The sequence below is a fragment of the Mandrillus leucophaeus genome, unplaced genomic scaffold, assembly GCF_000951045.1.
Source record: "Mandrillus leucophaeus isolate KB7577 unplaced genomic scaffold, Mleu.le_1.0 Scaffold100, whole genome shotgun sequence".
Taxonomy (NCBI): domain Eukaryota; kingdom Metazoa; phylum Chordata; class Mammalia; order Primates; family Cercopithecidae; genus Mandrillus; species Mandrillus leucophaeus.
In genome coordinates, this window is record NW_012098099.1 from 3,556,790 (window position 1) to 3,573,047 (window position 16,258).

The window sequence follows — 16,258 nt, forward strand, 5'->3', positions numbered from 1 at the left end:
GCTGTTGGTGGGAGTGTAAATTAGTTCAACCATTGTGGAAGACAGTGTGGTGATTCCTCAAGGATCTAGAACTAGAAATACCATTTGACCCAGCAATCCCATTACTGGGTATGTACCCAAAGGATTATAAATCATGCTACTATAAAGACACATGCACAAGTATGTTTACTGCAGCACTATTCACAATAGCAAAGACTTGGAACCAATGAATTCATGTCCTTTGCAGGGACATGGATGAAGCTGGAAACCCTCATTCTCAGCAAACTAACACAGGAAAAGGAAACCAAACACCGCATGTTCTCACTCATAAGTGGGAGTTGAACATTGAGAACACATGGGCACAGGGAAAGGAACATCATACACCAGGGCCTGTAGGGGGGTGGGGGGCAAGGGGAGGGATAGAATTAGGAGAAATACCGAATGTAGATGACGGGTTGATGGGTGCAGCAAATCACCATGGCACATGTATACCTATGTAGCAAACCTGCACGTTCTGCATATGTATCCCAGAACTTAAAGTATAATTTAAAAAAAGAAAAAATAATACATTACATGAGGTTATAGCTGCCATAGGCACTTATTCCTCTGATGAATCTGGGAAAAGTAAATTGAAAACCTTCTGGAAAGGACTTACAATTGTAGATGCCATGAAGAACATTCATGGGAGGAGATCAAAATATCAGCATTAAGAGGAGTTTGGCAAATGTTGATTCCAACCCTCAAGAATGATTTTGAGGGGTTTAAGACTTCAGCAACGAAACTGCAGATGTGATATAAATGGCAAGAGAACTCGAATTAGAAGTGAAGTCTGAAGATGTGACTGAATTGCTGCAATCTCATGATAAAATCTGAATGGATGAAGAGTTGCTTCTTATGGCCGAACAAATAAAGAGGTTTCTTGAAGTGAAATCTACTCTGAAGAAGCTGTGAACATTGCTGAAATGATGACAAAGGATTTAGAATGTTTCATAAACTTAGTTGATAAAGCAGCAGCAGGGTTTTAGAAGACTGACTCCAATTTTGAAAAGTTCTATTGTGGGTAAATGCTATCAAACAGCATTGCCTCCTACAGATAAATCTTCCATGAAAGGGAAAGTCAATCAATGTGGCAAACTTCATTGTCTCATTTTAAGAAATTGCCACAGCCAACCCAACCTTCAGCAACCACCACCCTGATCAGTCAACAACCATCAACATCAAGGCAAGACCCACCACCTGCAAAAAGATTATGACTTGCTGAAGGCTCGGATGATCTCTAACAATTGTTACTGGTAAAGTCTTTTTAAAATTAAGATATGTACATTGTTTTTAAGACATAATGCTAGCACACATTTAATAGACTACAGTATGGTATAAACATAACTCTTATAGGCACTAGGAAACCAAAATTTCATGTGACTATTGAGATATTTGCTTTATTGTGGTGGTCTGGAGCTGAATATCTCCAATATATACCCTACTTAAAATGCTGAGAGGAAGAAGAAGTTATCAACCAAGAGTTCTGAATCCAGTTAAAATGTTATTCAAAAATGAAGGTGAAATAAACACATTCCCAGATAAACCAAACTGAGAAGACTCATTGCCGGCAGACATGCCATGCAAGAAATGGTAAAAAAAAAAAAAAAAATAAGCCCTTCAGACAGAAAGAAAATAACACCACATGGTAACTTGCATTCACAGGAAGGAATGAAAAGCACTAGGAATGTAAATATGTAGAGAAATATAAAATAATAGTATATATGTATATGCACATGCACGCAAACACTTCTCTTACTTCAAAATAAAAATTTGTTTAAAGCAATAATTATAAAACTGTATTGTTGCATTTATAACTCTTATAGATACAAAATGTATGACAAAAATAGCCCAAATACAAGGTGAGGATGGAGCAATATTAGAGCAAAATTGTGAAATCTTACCACAATTAAATCAGTACTAACTTAAAATACATTATGATAAGGTAAAGATGCATACTGTAATCTCAGTAACCACTGGAAATATGAACATCTAAATAAGAAGTTACTTAAAAAAGTTACAAAAAGAAGTAAAATAGTGCAAAAAAGACTTGCTTCCCACAAAAAAGATAGTAAACAAGGAAAGAAGAGCAAAAAAGCAACCCAAGATGTCCAGAAATAGCTGCCATATGAAAATGACATTATATGTGAATGAACTGCACACTTCAATCGAAGGACAAGATGATTAGACTAGATTTTAAAAGGTAACATCTAAGTATACTCTGTCTGCTAGAGACAACTTTTAGACTCAAACACACAACAGGTTGAAAATAAAAGGATGGAAAAACACATAAAAACAGTAACTGTAAGAGAATAGGGATATATATATTAGTACCAGAAAAATGCACTTTAAGATGTAGAATAATCCCCAAAACAAAAAGGTATATTTCATAATGAAAAAGGGGCTATAATATCAAGAAAAAAATAATAATTATATTTATATATAATTGTCAATATTAATTATGTATATGAACTTAATTTAAAAGCCCCCAAATACTGAAAGATTTGAAAAGAAAAACAGACAATGCAACCATAGAGTTGAAAATTTCAACACTCCTCTCTTCTTAATCTATAGAATTAAACAAAAAGAATGTAAAGATATAGAAGACTTGAATAACCCAACTAACTTCACCTACGTAACATCTACAGAACACTCCATTCAATGACAACCAAGCATTCATGGACCATTCTCCAGGACTGACCATGTGTTATGCAATAAAGTAATTAGCAATTTTTTTTTTTTTTTTTTTTTTTTTTGAGATGGAGAGTCTCACTATGTCGCCAGGCTGGAGTGCAGTGGCGCGATCTCGGCTCACTGCAAGCTCCGCCTCCCGAGAGGTTGATTAATGGGTACAAATACATACCTAGATAGAAGAAATAATATCCCGTGTTCAATAGATTAGTACAGTGACTAGTGTTTACAATAACCTCTTGTGCATTTCAAAATAGTTAGAAGAGAATGATTCAAATGTTTCTAGCATAAAGAAATGACAAATTTTTAGGATGATAGATATCCCAATTACACTGATTTAATCTTTAAACATTATATGATTGTATTAATAATCACGGGTGCCATGAAAATATGTATATCTATTGAGTATCAATAAAAATAGTAAAATTATTTGAAAATTAGAAAATAGTTTGGCCTAAGTGAAAATGAAAACATAGTATATTAAAATCTATTGAATGCAGCTAAAGCAGTGCTTATGGAAAAATTTATAACTTTAAACGCTTATATTAAAAAGAAAAATCTAAAATTAATAATGTAAGTTTCCACCCCAAGAAGCCAGAAAATGAAGAATCAAAAGCCAAACTGAGAGAAGGAAGGAAATAATAATAAAGATCAGAGCAGAAAATGATAAAATAAAAACAGGAATGCAATAGAGAGAATCGATGAAACCAAAATATAGTCCTTTTGAAATGATCAGTAAGACTGATAAACCTTTAGCTAGATCATTTAAAAAGGAGAGATAAAGCTATCATCAAAATCAAGAATAAAACAAGAGGGGACATCATTGTAGACCCAAAGGAAATTAAAAGGATCATAAGGGAAGATCGTAAACAATTTTGTGCCAAGAAGATAGAGGGAGAGTTTAGATAAAATACACAAATTCTGAAAGGAGACATGATTTAAGAAAAAATAGGAAATGCGTATAGACCTATACCAAGTAAAGAAATGGAATTCATAATTAGAAATTGTATCTGTTTCCTAGGGATGCTATAAAAACATTACCATAAATTAGGTGGCTGAAAATAACAAAAACTTATCCTCTTATACAATTCTGAAGGCTAGAAGTTTGCACTTAGGTGTCCACCTCTTTCTCCTAGCCTCTCATGGTTACCAACAATCCTTCACATTCCTTGGCTTACAGCTGCATAACTCCAGTCCTGCCCACATCATCCCCTGGCCATTTTCCCTCTGTGTGTCTGTCTTCACGTGGCATTCTTCTCTCTGCGTGTGGTTCTCTTTTCTTAGAAGAACACTGGTCATTTTGGATTAAGGACCACTCTATCCTAGTATTACTTCATCTTAACTAATACATCTGCAAGAACGTTATTTTATATAAAGTACATTCTGAAGTCCCAGGAAGGGCATGAATTTTAGGACACTATTCAACCAGGTACAGAAAATCCCAAGCCTAGATGGCTTCACTAGTAAACTCTACAAGGTACTTAAAGTAGAAATAATGCAATCCAACACAATTTCTTTCATAAAATAGAGGAGGAAGAAATGCATTTCACTTCATTTTATGTTTTTCTGTCATGTAAATCCAGACAAAGACATCATAAGGAAAGAAAATAACAGAATTTTACAAACAGATGCAAAAACCCTTAACAAAATATTAACAAACTGAATCCAGCAACATGTAAAATGAGTAATATACCATGACCAAGTAGAGTTTATCCTAAGAATGCATGCTTGTTTAACATCTGAAAAGCAATAAATGGAATGCACCAAATTAGTATAATAGAGGCCACAATTACACTGTCAGCCCAATAGAAGTAGGAAAATTATTTGAAAAAAATTGCCACCCATTTATGTTAAAATCTGTCAACAAATTATGAAAGAAAAGGTGACTTCCTCAACCTGATAAAGGACATCTATGAAAACCGTACTTCTGACTTTTTGTATTTAATGATAGCAGACTGAATGCTTACCTCTTAAGATCAGGAGGAAGGTAGAAATGTCCATTCTCACCACTTCTAGTCAACATTGTATTGAAGATTCTATTCAGTTTAATAGAAAAAGAAAAATAACAAAGTCATGAAGATTGGAAAGGAGTAAGTAAAACTGTATTTTCAGACAACATAATCCTAAATATAGAAATATCCTAAGGTATCCACAAAAAAAACTACTAGAACTGATAAGCGAGTTTAGCAGGATTCAAAATTGATATACAAAATTCATATATATATATATTTTTTATTTATTTATTTATTTATTTTTCTTGGAGACATAGCCTCGCTCTGTAGTCCAGGCTGGAGTACAGTGGCATGATCTCGGCTCACTGCAACCTCCACCTCCCGGTCTCGGTTCAAGCAATTCTCCTGCCTCAGTCTCCCGAATAGCTGGGATTACAGGCATGCACCACCATGCCCAGTTAATTTTTGTATTTCTAGATGTGTATAAGAGACAGACAGTGGCATGATCTCGGCTCACTGCAACCTCCACCTCCCGGTCTTGGTTCAAGCAATTCTCCTGCCTCAGTCTCCCGAATAGCTGGGATTACAGGCATGCACCACCATGCCCAGTTAATTTTTGTATTTTTAGTAGAGACAGGGTTTCACCATGTTGGCCAGGCTGCTCTTGAACTCCTGACCTCATGATCCACCCGCCTCTGCCTCCCAAAGTGCTAGGATTACAGGCATGAGCCAATGTGCCCTGCTTGATTTTTTATTTATATTAGCACCAAACTTTTAAAATTAAACTTAAGAAACAATCTTACTCACAATTAATAAAAATATTTAAGAATAAGTTTAACAGCAGAAATGCAATTACTCTACACTGAAAACTACAAAACATTGCTAAAAGAAATTAAAGAAGGCTTTATGGAAATGAAGAGATGTGTCATGTCAATAGATTGGAAGATTCAATAGTGTTAAGATGGCAGCACTCTCCAAATTGATCTATAGATTAAACACAATTCTAATCAAAATCCTAATAGGATTTTTTGTAGAAATTGGAAAACGGATTCTCAAATTTACATAGAAATTAAAAGAAGCCAGAATAGCCACAATTTTGAAGAACGCTATTGGAGAATTTACACTACCTGATTTCAAAACTTACTCTAAGTATTACAGTAACTGATACAGTGTGGTATTGGTGTGGGGACAGACACAGACAAATGATACAAAATAGGAAGCCCAGAAATAAACCGGTACATTTACAGGCAACTGATTTTCAACCAAGTTTCCCAGATAATTCAAAGGCAAGAGGGTAGTCTTTTAACAAACGGTTATGGAATAATGGGATATCTATATGCAAAAAAAGGGTGAGGGAGAATTTAGATACTTATTTCAAATCACACACAATTGTGAACTCAAAATAGAATATAGACCTAAAGGTGAGAGCTAAAACCATAAAACTTCTAAAAGAGGCCGGGCACGGTGGCTCACGCCTGTAATCCCAGCACTTTTGGAGGCCGAGGCGGGGGAATCACGAGCTCAGAAGATGGAGACCATCTTGGCTAACCTGGTGAAACTCCGTCTCTACTAAAAATACAAAAAAATTAGCCAGGCATGGTGGCGGGCGCCTGTCGTCCCATCTACTTGGGAGGCTGAGGCAGGAGAATGACGTGAACCCACGAGGCGGGGCTTGCAGTGAGCCGAGATTGTGCGACTGCTCTCCAGCCTGGGTGACAGAGCGAAATTCCATCTCAAAAACAACAACAACAACAACAACAACAACTTCTACAAGAAACAACAACAACAACAACAACAACTTCTACAAGAAAATCTCCGTGACATTGGATGAGGCAAAGATTCTTAGCACGGTCCAAAAGGAGAAGTTGTTAAATTGTACTTTATCCAATTTAAACCCTTTGCTCTCCGCAAAACATCATTAGAAAACCAAAAGATTAGCCACACACTTGGAAGCAATACTTGCAAATCCCATAGACGTTAGTATAGCAATGATTGTTTTAATTAACATGAGTGATAATTTTCAATTTGGAAGGATGCTGTTTTAATATATCTAGTGTGGCACTACGTATATTTAATATATGTAGTGTGGAGAACATAAATTTTAAAGTAAAATAGTTCTGAATTTGAATCATGGGTTAGCTCCTGCTGATCTGAAAGGATTAAAGTATATTGCTTAACCTTTCTGGGCCTCACATTTCTAAGGAAATCTGGAAAGAAGCAATCTCATGAGAATGTGGTGAAGATTAAATGAGATAGAATTTGTAAAAACGCCTAGTAGACAGCCTGAAACACAAAATGGTATTCTAGAAATTTTCATATTTCATGTTCCCAAAATGTATTAAGGTAGAAGGCAGCTATTAAAAAGCATATTTAATAGGTTATGTTTGATAAAATAGAATTTGCTTTTTTCTAATTATAAAAGAACGCTTGGTTTTATTATTTTGGATATAGAAGAGTACTTTTAAAGAATAAAATCAATTGCAATTCCCAAATCCTGATGATCACTATTGATATTTTGATATATTTTCTTTCAAAATCATCCAGGTATACATTTGTGGGCTTTGGATCTTATTCTTTTATTTTGTTATATTTCTAAATTTGAACAGTTAGGCAGTCAACGAAACATTTGTGAAAATTTTGGCAGTAGTAAGCATTTGTTATCAGCTGAAAACTTTCCACGTTAGCAAGTAGATTTGTGTATAAAGACGGAATGATATTGGGCAGAGTGTAAAATTATTATTTTTTCTCTCTCTCTCCCCCTCTCTCCCTATCGATTTACCTACATATCCGTTCCATGCATCATCTGTCTATCCTCTTTGCAACCATTCATCCATCAATCTATCCATCCACTTATCCATTCATTTTCCTATCATCTATCCATTCATTCTCTATATCTTTATATGTCTCACTATTGGTCTTAGAATGCAAATATTGAAGTGAGTTGAAAAATGAAGTTACATTCTTCTGAAAGAAAAATTCGATTGATTAATTTCTTTAATAACAAAATATGGATTTGTCATTTCAATTTATACAGAGGACATTTTTTATAAATTGAATGGAGGAAGTCTCAGCTCCAACATTTGACAAAAATGTATATAAAGCATACCTTAAAGTAAAGGAATTTTATTTAAAATGTAGTATAGACAAAAGTGTATTGAAAAGGACAATATTTTCATTATCCAATTATTTCTGAGTGTTTTTTGCTTTTTGGGTTTTTGTTTGTTCGTTTGTTTTGAGACGGAGTTTTGCTCTTGTCACCCAGGCTGGAGTGCAATCTCGGCTCACTGCAATCTCCACCTCCCGGGTTCAAGTGATTCTCCTGCCTCAGCCTCCCAAGTAGCTGGGATTACAGGTGCATGTCACCACACCTGGCTAATTTTTTGTATTTTTAACAGGGACAGAGTTCTGCCATGTTTAGCAGGCTGGTCTCAAACTCCTGACATCAGGTGATCCACCCGCCTCAGCCTCCCAAAGTGCTGGGATTACAGGTGTAAGCCACCATGCCGGGCCCTGAGTGTATTAGGCTTTCACGGGATCTTGCTAAGTAAAATAGTAACTGCTATAAATTTTTTTGCATATTCCCCCCACAAAAAAATGAGAAAGTAAAAGATGATTGATTTAACATGTTTTTATAAGTCAGGTAACGTCTAGTTCTTTGCTTTCAATAAAATGGAAGGGGAACTTAATGAAATTGTCAGGTTATACATCATTTAAAATAATTTTCAATGATAGTTTACTCGAACATGTTTGGCATTTACCTCAGAAGAAGTTCAAAGAATTCTGTGACATTGCTATATCAAAAGTCCTTCAATTCTGATCTATTTATTCAAGTAAACATGTTTCTCAGTACTTACATGTTTAACAATGAAAAAAAGGAACAAAAGTGATGCTGAACCTTGTCTCTTTACATGAATAAGTAGTATTTCTCAACAGACATAGGTACCAATTAAAAAGCCTCAATAATGTCATTAAGAGGTGCAATTCCAATAACATTTTACCTCTATCATCTAATAATAGTTTATCAGATTGGCAATCTATTGTTTAGAGAAGTTAATTTTACTAACAAAGAAAACTCAATCCAGACTCCAAACTTGAAGTATCACAGGAAATTAAAATTTTTATTTAAGTTTTATACATGTTTTTAGTATTGAGATCAATACTAATACTTTATTGATCAATAGTGTGATCAAAAAATAATCTCAGCTATAAAAACACATTACATTTGGATAAAATTCTGTGGTTGAAAAAGAATTCAAGGAGGTGGGCTTTTCAATTCAAGAAGAGGAATTACCAATGCAAAATTAATCAGTGTGAAATAAGAGTTTGGTCATATATTTTTAAGTGGATGAGACTAAATAGAAATCACTAAAGTATTTAGATACCTTTGGATATACATAGAAGGTTACTCTAACTGTTCCACTGTAATATTTACAATCGGTCCAAATTTATATCCTTTGTAACTAGATTGATATCCATTAATAATTTCTTGTTGTCCATTAAAATGTGTAAGTTCATAGTTTTTCAAGTTTATTTTAGATGATACAGAGTCAAACACTGAAAACCGTTAGTTCACAGTCTGCACTCTAGACTCTACTTCTTAAAGCCTGTAGTCTGTAGTATGGCCTTCAAGGTGCTTCACAATCTAGCCCCTTCCTACCTCTCTCACTCTTCCTTTCTCACTGACTCTGAATTTTAGTCTTGGCCAGATCTTCTCTTTCTTACCTCCAATTCTTAAAAAACTCCTACACATGGAAAACTTTTTCTCCTTTTTCTGATGAATGAATTCCTTCTATCCCTTAAGACTCAGCTCCTCTGAGAGGCTATCACTGAAAGGTTACACCAGCATGCCCCCAAAGCACTACCAGGTCCCTCTATCACAATACTTACGGGTTTCTCAGATTGTTTATTTGCATATCAGTTTGCCCCACTGGTCTGTGGCTTCTTTTATTCACATGTGTCTCTTCAAGCTTTTGGGCACATAGTAGCTGCTGAAAAGTACATATTGAATGAATGACAGGACGAATGTGTCCTGACATCCTCACTCTCATTTTTTGATTATTCATTTTTAATAAATTTATAAATCAGCTAAACCAGTCACCCTACGTCTCTTAACACAGTCTGCTCATTTCTTCTCACTGCCTTGCTTGGGCTCTGCTCACTCATCAATGCCCTCAGCCTTTGTTTTCTCCACCAATTGCCCAAAACAGTGCCTCTCTGGTTGACAATGTTCTGGCAACGTTGGCAGCTTTGAACCCACTGAGCATTTTCTCATAAAAACAATGTTTCAAGTAGTAGTTAGGTTAGGCCACAGAGTGTAATCTACTCAAATGTAGTGAAAACACTAGTTTGTCTGCAATAAAAGAAGATTCAACCCGATGAAAGTAAAAATGTTGTTGATAATGCAACATACTTTTCAAAGATGAGCTTCTGTGCCTTTATTTTTTAAAGAGTTCGTGGAGAAGATGTGTCTTCCCTGTGGTGGCCTTAGTAGATGGGAGATGAACTAATTTTTGTTAAATGCCTGCTCCGTGCCAGGCACCATGTGCATTTTATGTGTTGTATCACGTAAGTCTCACGACACTTTTGCCAGATGTGCAGATAGCCTTTGCTGTATTACAAACCACCCCACACTTACACGACCATCATTTATGAGCCCAAGATTCTGTGAGGTGGGCATAGTTGGATAATTCTTCAGTTGGTCTCCTGGAGCTCACTCCTGCAGCGGCACTCAGCTGATAGATGATGAAATGGCAACGGCAGGGTGATCTGGAATGATCTGGGTGATCTGTTGGCTGAAGCACCTCGGATTTCCATCATGGGGCCTTTCCAGCAGGTTGACTCAGGCTCACAGCTGCAGTGTCAAAGAGGGCAAAAGTGGAAGTTGAAAAGCTTTTGGAGGACTCAGTTCCAATCTGACACACTGTCCCTTCCTTCACATACTGGTCAAAGAAAGTCACAAGGCCAGATTCAAAGGGCTGGGATATAGACACCATCACTTTATGGGAGGAAGTGCAAAAACTATGTGGCTGTTTCTAATATACCAAACAAGGGGCATTGTTATTCCATTCCGTGGGTGCCAAAATCCTTCCAAATGCACAAATTCATAAGTAATAGAAGCAATATTTGAGCCCAGATCTCTCTAAACGCCCAGTTCTTCTACTCTGTACTATACCAGAGCACCTTAGGTAGCCATCCTTTTCCTCCTTTCCATTCTCTTTCTTTCTCCTCCTTTGCCTCTCTCTATCCATGTCCAGACTCTAAGAGGAGGAAGCAGAAGAAAGAAAGGGTGGGATGCAGTGAGATTCACGCCAGAGTTATGTGCCACGGTCTCTGAGTAACTAGCATCTTAGGGAAACAAGGCCAGCAGTAAGACACATTTTAGGTGAATATTTTTACACCTTTCTTTCTTGTTTTCTTTTCACCAAATATTGTGTTCAAGTCCCAATTTCCCCTGTTACTAGCTGTATACTTGGCAAGGTACTTACCCACTCAGCCTCCATGTGCTCATCTGTAAAATAAGAGTAATAATTCCTACATCTATGAGTTGTGAAGTTCGAATGAGATAATAATATATGCAAAAAACATTTTGAAAACCGTAGGGCACACACTAGCAATGTGATGAATTATTCATGCTTCTACTCGGGGTCAAAAAGGAAGTATAGTCATGCTGACTGTGGTTCTGAAAACTGCCAGGTGCTTTCAAGGCTTTTCAGCGAAGTGTGGGTTTCAGACAAATGGGAAATCTAATAGACCGCTCTCTGCAGTTGGCTTCATTTCCAGCCAGCACAGATATGATTATAATTAGAGTTTCAAGAGTCTGTTTCACATCAAAAGGATTCCTTGGCCCAGTCTGCAGTCTACCTGAGGTATGTGGCCAGACATGATCCCTGTGGCAGGTGTTTTTATTCGGGCCCATTTGCTTCTTTTCCTGTGCTACCAGGAGTGTCTGTTTCTATTATACTCATTATTTTCAGATACCAGGTGAGAAGAGACTTTCCATATGTGAGATTTCAGATGGTGACCACTGAGCAAAATGCATCGCTCTCGCCCCCTCTCCTCACTTCCTAAATGAACAGCAACTCAGACAAATTCACTTTAACAGAGCCAGGCCTTTTATTAGAAGCCAGAGAATAGTCTGTAATGGTAGGAATTACTCTGCCCATGCATTTCTCCCAGGAAAAACATTCGTTAGCCTGTCAAGGAAGTGAAACCTCTTATTAGAAACTGTAGAAAAGTCCATTTCTCCATTTTTGCTGCTAAAGGATTCAGAACACATCTCACTGCACACCTGAAATTAACAATTCAACTGGAAGGAGAGGTGAGCCCACTGGAGACAGGTGGAGATGGCTGAGTGAGCAGGACTCCAGATCAGAGCTCAGCCCAACCTGGGTGTTCATGATTTCAAACCCCATTATGGCCTTTTCTGCAGGGTGCTTTTGATCATCATAACTCTTCACTGGGCAAAGTGATGAGAGCGGTAAGACTCACCCAGTGTTCAGAGACAGATATTTTTTTTTGCTTCTTTTTATCTAGCTAATGATTTTCCAATTTTAGCCAGCAGTTCTGAGAAGCCACAACTGTCATAAGAGTCCTTGATGGGATTTCTCTGAGTAAAATTCAGAAGAAAAGCCCACATGTGTAAGTACAAAGAAGCAGGTTGGTTTCAAGCTGCCCCATTCGCCTTGCATTTATCCTTCTAAGCCATGGATTAAAACAAATGCTAATGATGGAGTTGAATTTTCAGGGAGAGGAAACAGCATCCAAGGTTTATGATCACTGGGGTCATAGGAATGGAGACTCCTCAAGGACAGACTCCAAGGAAAGGTCACTTTATGCCCTACGGTCACCCACTATTCCTGCTGCACCAAACTATTGTTGGTTTTGAATTCTTGCATCTCATCAAGTCTATTATGCCATTGATTGCAAGAATATTATTTTAGGTATTAATGAAAAAGAAAAGTTACTGCTAATTGAAGTAAGAAATATATGGAGAAATATACCGGGATGTTTCAGGCCACCAAGTCTTGTTTCTCTCTTGGGAGTGCCTCTTCTCTCACCTGCTTTTCTCCTACCTGTTATAGTCTCTCCAAAATCACATCTCCCGTAGCTTTTGACTGGTATTTACCATCCAGTTCATGTGATTTTTGGAAATTCATTGTGAGCTTCCTGTGAACAAAGACCATATTTTATTCATCTGGAACCCATCAAAGCCATGGGAGGACACAGTGCTCCAGCATTTCTGCCCCTTCAACCACTTGAGGGTGCAGCAGGAGGTGCCATCTATGAAGGAGACAGCAAGCCCTCACCAGACACCAAATCAGCTGGTGCCTTGATTTTAAATTTCCCAGCCTCCAAAACTGTGAGAAATGAATTTCTATTATTAGAAATTACACAGTCTCAGGTATTTTGTTATAGCTGCGTGAACAGACTAACATACAACCCAGTCTCCATTCTTCCTTGATTGTGAGCAGCAGCACATCATGACCACATGCTACAGAAGCTGCTGTTTGGCCCTAGAGAGGGCACTGGCTGTTTCATGCCAGAATGAGGAGTGGAGCCATGTCCACAAGTGGAGACTGGAACAGAGAGGAAGTAACTTGGGTGAGATGACTGAACTGGGAAGCAACTGAAGGTGCATCCATTAGCCCTTTGCTAGGGAGCCCCCAGCAACCAACCACTGTAATGCAACTCATGTGGCTCTTCGCTTGAGGCCAGGAGTTTGAGACCAGCCTGGCCAACACAGCAAGACCTCATCTCATATATATCTGTATACACATACATATGTGTGTGTGTGTGTATATATATTATATTGTATTACATATGTAATATATATATTATATTACATATTTTATATATATATATATAAAAAAAACTTAAAGTCTCTTGCCTTTATTCTCCGACCCAGGCACAGTGCCAGGAACTTAGAGTTAGAGATGATAAGACCCCATTCCTGCCCTCAAGGAACATATGGTCTAATTCTAAACTCTCAGAAATAAAGTTTCAGAAAGGTGGGTACCTTGTTCAAAGTCACACCATTTGTAAGTGGCTCAAGTTTATGTCAAAGCCTCTCTCTTTTCAACTGCACCATACTGCATCCTCTTATCACATAGCAATATAATTACTTATCATTATTTTTTAGTTGTAGTTGTTAAAATTTATTTAGCTCCACCTTTCACCCATCTTAATAGGTGATTATCAGAGACATAAACCAGGGTGTAAAAGTACATTATTAATGCCAAAAATATTTACTTGTATTAAATGCATTGGATATATTCATAATAAAAGTGAAATTGGTTATCTCTGGGTGGGTTGAGTGATGTTTATTATCTTTTCTTATACTGTTCTGTATTTTGTAAAATTTTAAAAATAAGTTTGCATTGTGTTTATATTTTTTGAAAAGTTATTTTTTAAATAAAACAAATATATATGAAAGCGCAAGACCATAAAGTGCTGATAAGCATCAGCTACTAAATTAATTACAATGTAAGGAAATCCTCAAGTGCCATGCATTAGGTTAGAAACACAACCAATCAACCTTGATAGTTAATGGTGATCAATGCATCCTCAAGTAGGTACTCTCAGAGCCCAGGAAGACCGTGGTAATCCAGATTTCACTGTTGCAGATGTGGTGAACCTTTCTCTCTGTCCAGAGACAGGGGACAGAACATCGAGGCCAAAACACCATCAGACATTGCAGCATCTAGAAAGTAGAAGTCTTTCATTTCTTCATCAGCAATCTCTCATTTTATAGAAGATTTTACTTCTTTATGTATAGAAATGCCCAATTTTATTGTTCATATCCATTATCAGCCACCTTCCCTCAAGGAGTCCTGCTGGGAATTTGGTTTAACTGATACCATGTGTGTAAATGTGGGTCTGTAGCTCCTTGCACAGAGGGACAATCATGAGCCTACTGCTGGCCCAGGCTCCCTGGAACATCTTTTGTAGGACATAAACCTTCCTTTGCCTCCTTAGAAATGAACCTCTGCCAGCAAGTGTCCATTCTTCTTACTGCAATGGAATCTAACAATTTCTTCTCACATACTGATTGATCTTTGACCAACCACTTGTTTATAAGGAAAAAAAAGAGTCCCTTTTCTCTGGAAAAAAGGTTTGGCTTTCCCCTGCTGCTCAGAAAATTAAGGCAAGTGATAGAATCTTCTAGGAATGTCAGCCTAAGAGCTCTAGGCATTCACACTTACCACATATCAAAGTAACAGAAGGAATATATTCCTAACTTAATACAATTGTCCATCTAGACACTTACCATGTTCATGCATGCTTTCAAGTAGTATGCTTTGTAGCTGTGAGCTAAAATAATATTTTACAATGTGTTATGATTTCAAAGACACACTCAGTCTCACTTTTATCTCATTTAACCATCACAGCAGCCCTATGGGAAACATATTACCTGCTTTGCAAGGAGGAAACCAGGTTCAGAAAGGCCACATGGTGAGTTCAAGATTACTAAGTCAGGACTCAATCCCAGATCTTTCGACTTCAAATGCTAGGCAATTTCCATTGCTTTTCCAAAATTAAAAATTGTATCCTGGATTCCCCTCCTGCCAAGCGAATGTGTAGGATGGGAATGATCCTATTCTGCAGCCATCTACTGCAGAAAGGAGAGAAAGTGGGGGAAGAGAGAAGCTAATATCTGTTGAACTTCTGCTCCATGTGGGCTGTTTTCCTTGCACTAGCTCATGTAAACATCATCACTTTCTCTGTTTTGGAAAGGTTGGCCTTCTTAAGGACACACACACACACACACACACACACACACACACCCTTTCTTTCTCCTGTCTCTCCAGTTCAGTTTTCTGTAGGACACCAATGACATGTTCTTGTCCTCCCTGGCAGGGTGTGTGCTGGTGGTGTCTGTGATTGAACAGCTCGCTCAAGTTCACAACTCGACGGTCCAGGCCTCGATGGAGAGACTTTGCAGCTACCTGCCTGGTAAATATGGGACGGGTCATGCTGCTGGGGGTCTGCTTGTCCTCTCACTCCTGTGTCATCATGACTGCCTTTACTTCCTGCCCATGCTGACAGAGAAGAATCTGATTATGCTATTTCTGTAGGTTGATATTCTTATGGAGCTCATAGAAATTAAAACAAACAAACAAAATGATCTAGACAACTTCTCCCTGACATTCCTTTTCCATCATGGCACAATGAAATTGCTGTGGACCCTTAGGGAATAAACTGTTGAATGGCTGCCACATTACTAATAATTTGCTTACCTACTGATCATTGCCTTAAGTACTAAGAAGTCAAAATAATGAATAAATAATTTTATGTTAACATGACCAACATTAACATTCCAAGATGTACACCTAGCCCTACCAACACAGAGCTTTGGGTTGGGAGAACAACTGATCTCAAAATTTCAAATGGGAAAATAATCTAGAACATTTCATTAATTTAAATTGGATCTCAATAAAGTACCTTATACACCCACCAAAGGAAGAAATTGATTGAGTTCAAGCAAATTGCATATTTGTTTTTCAGTATTAGTAGAAATAAAATATTAATCATATTTCCATTATAGAATACTGTTACTCAAACAGTCATAATGAATAAACTTTTTTGAGAGTCAAATTTTT

General features: G+C 37.2%; 1 protein-coding gene across 3 annotated transcripts in view; it reads left to right on the forward strand.

Moving 5' to 3' along the window:
* The window catches only part of AOAH (acyloxyacyl hydrolase (neutrophil)), a 221,139-nt gene that overhangs the window by 24,255 nt on the left and 180,626 nt on the right, over window positions 1-16,258 (forward strand). For 2 of the 3 annotated variants that reach the window (XM_011972914.1, XM_011972918.1), the window contains exon 2: window positions 15,516-15,611. The exons of the other annotated variant lie outside the window; for it this stretch is intronic. In XM_011972914.1, the coding sequence (XP_011828304.1) occupies window positions 15,516-15,611 (96 nt within the window). The remainder of the gene's footprint in view (window positions 1-15,515; window positions 15,612-16,258) is intronic. 3 annotated transcript variants of the gene reach the window in all.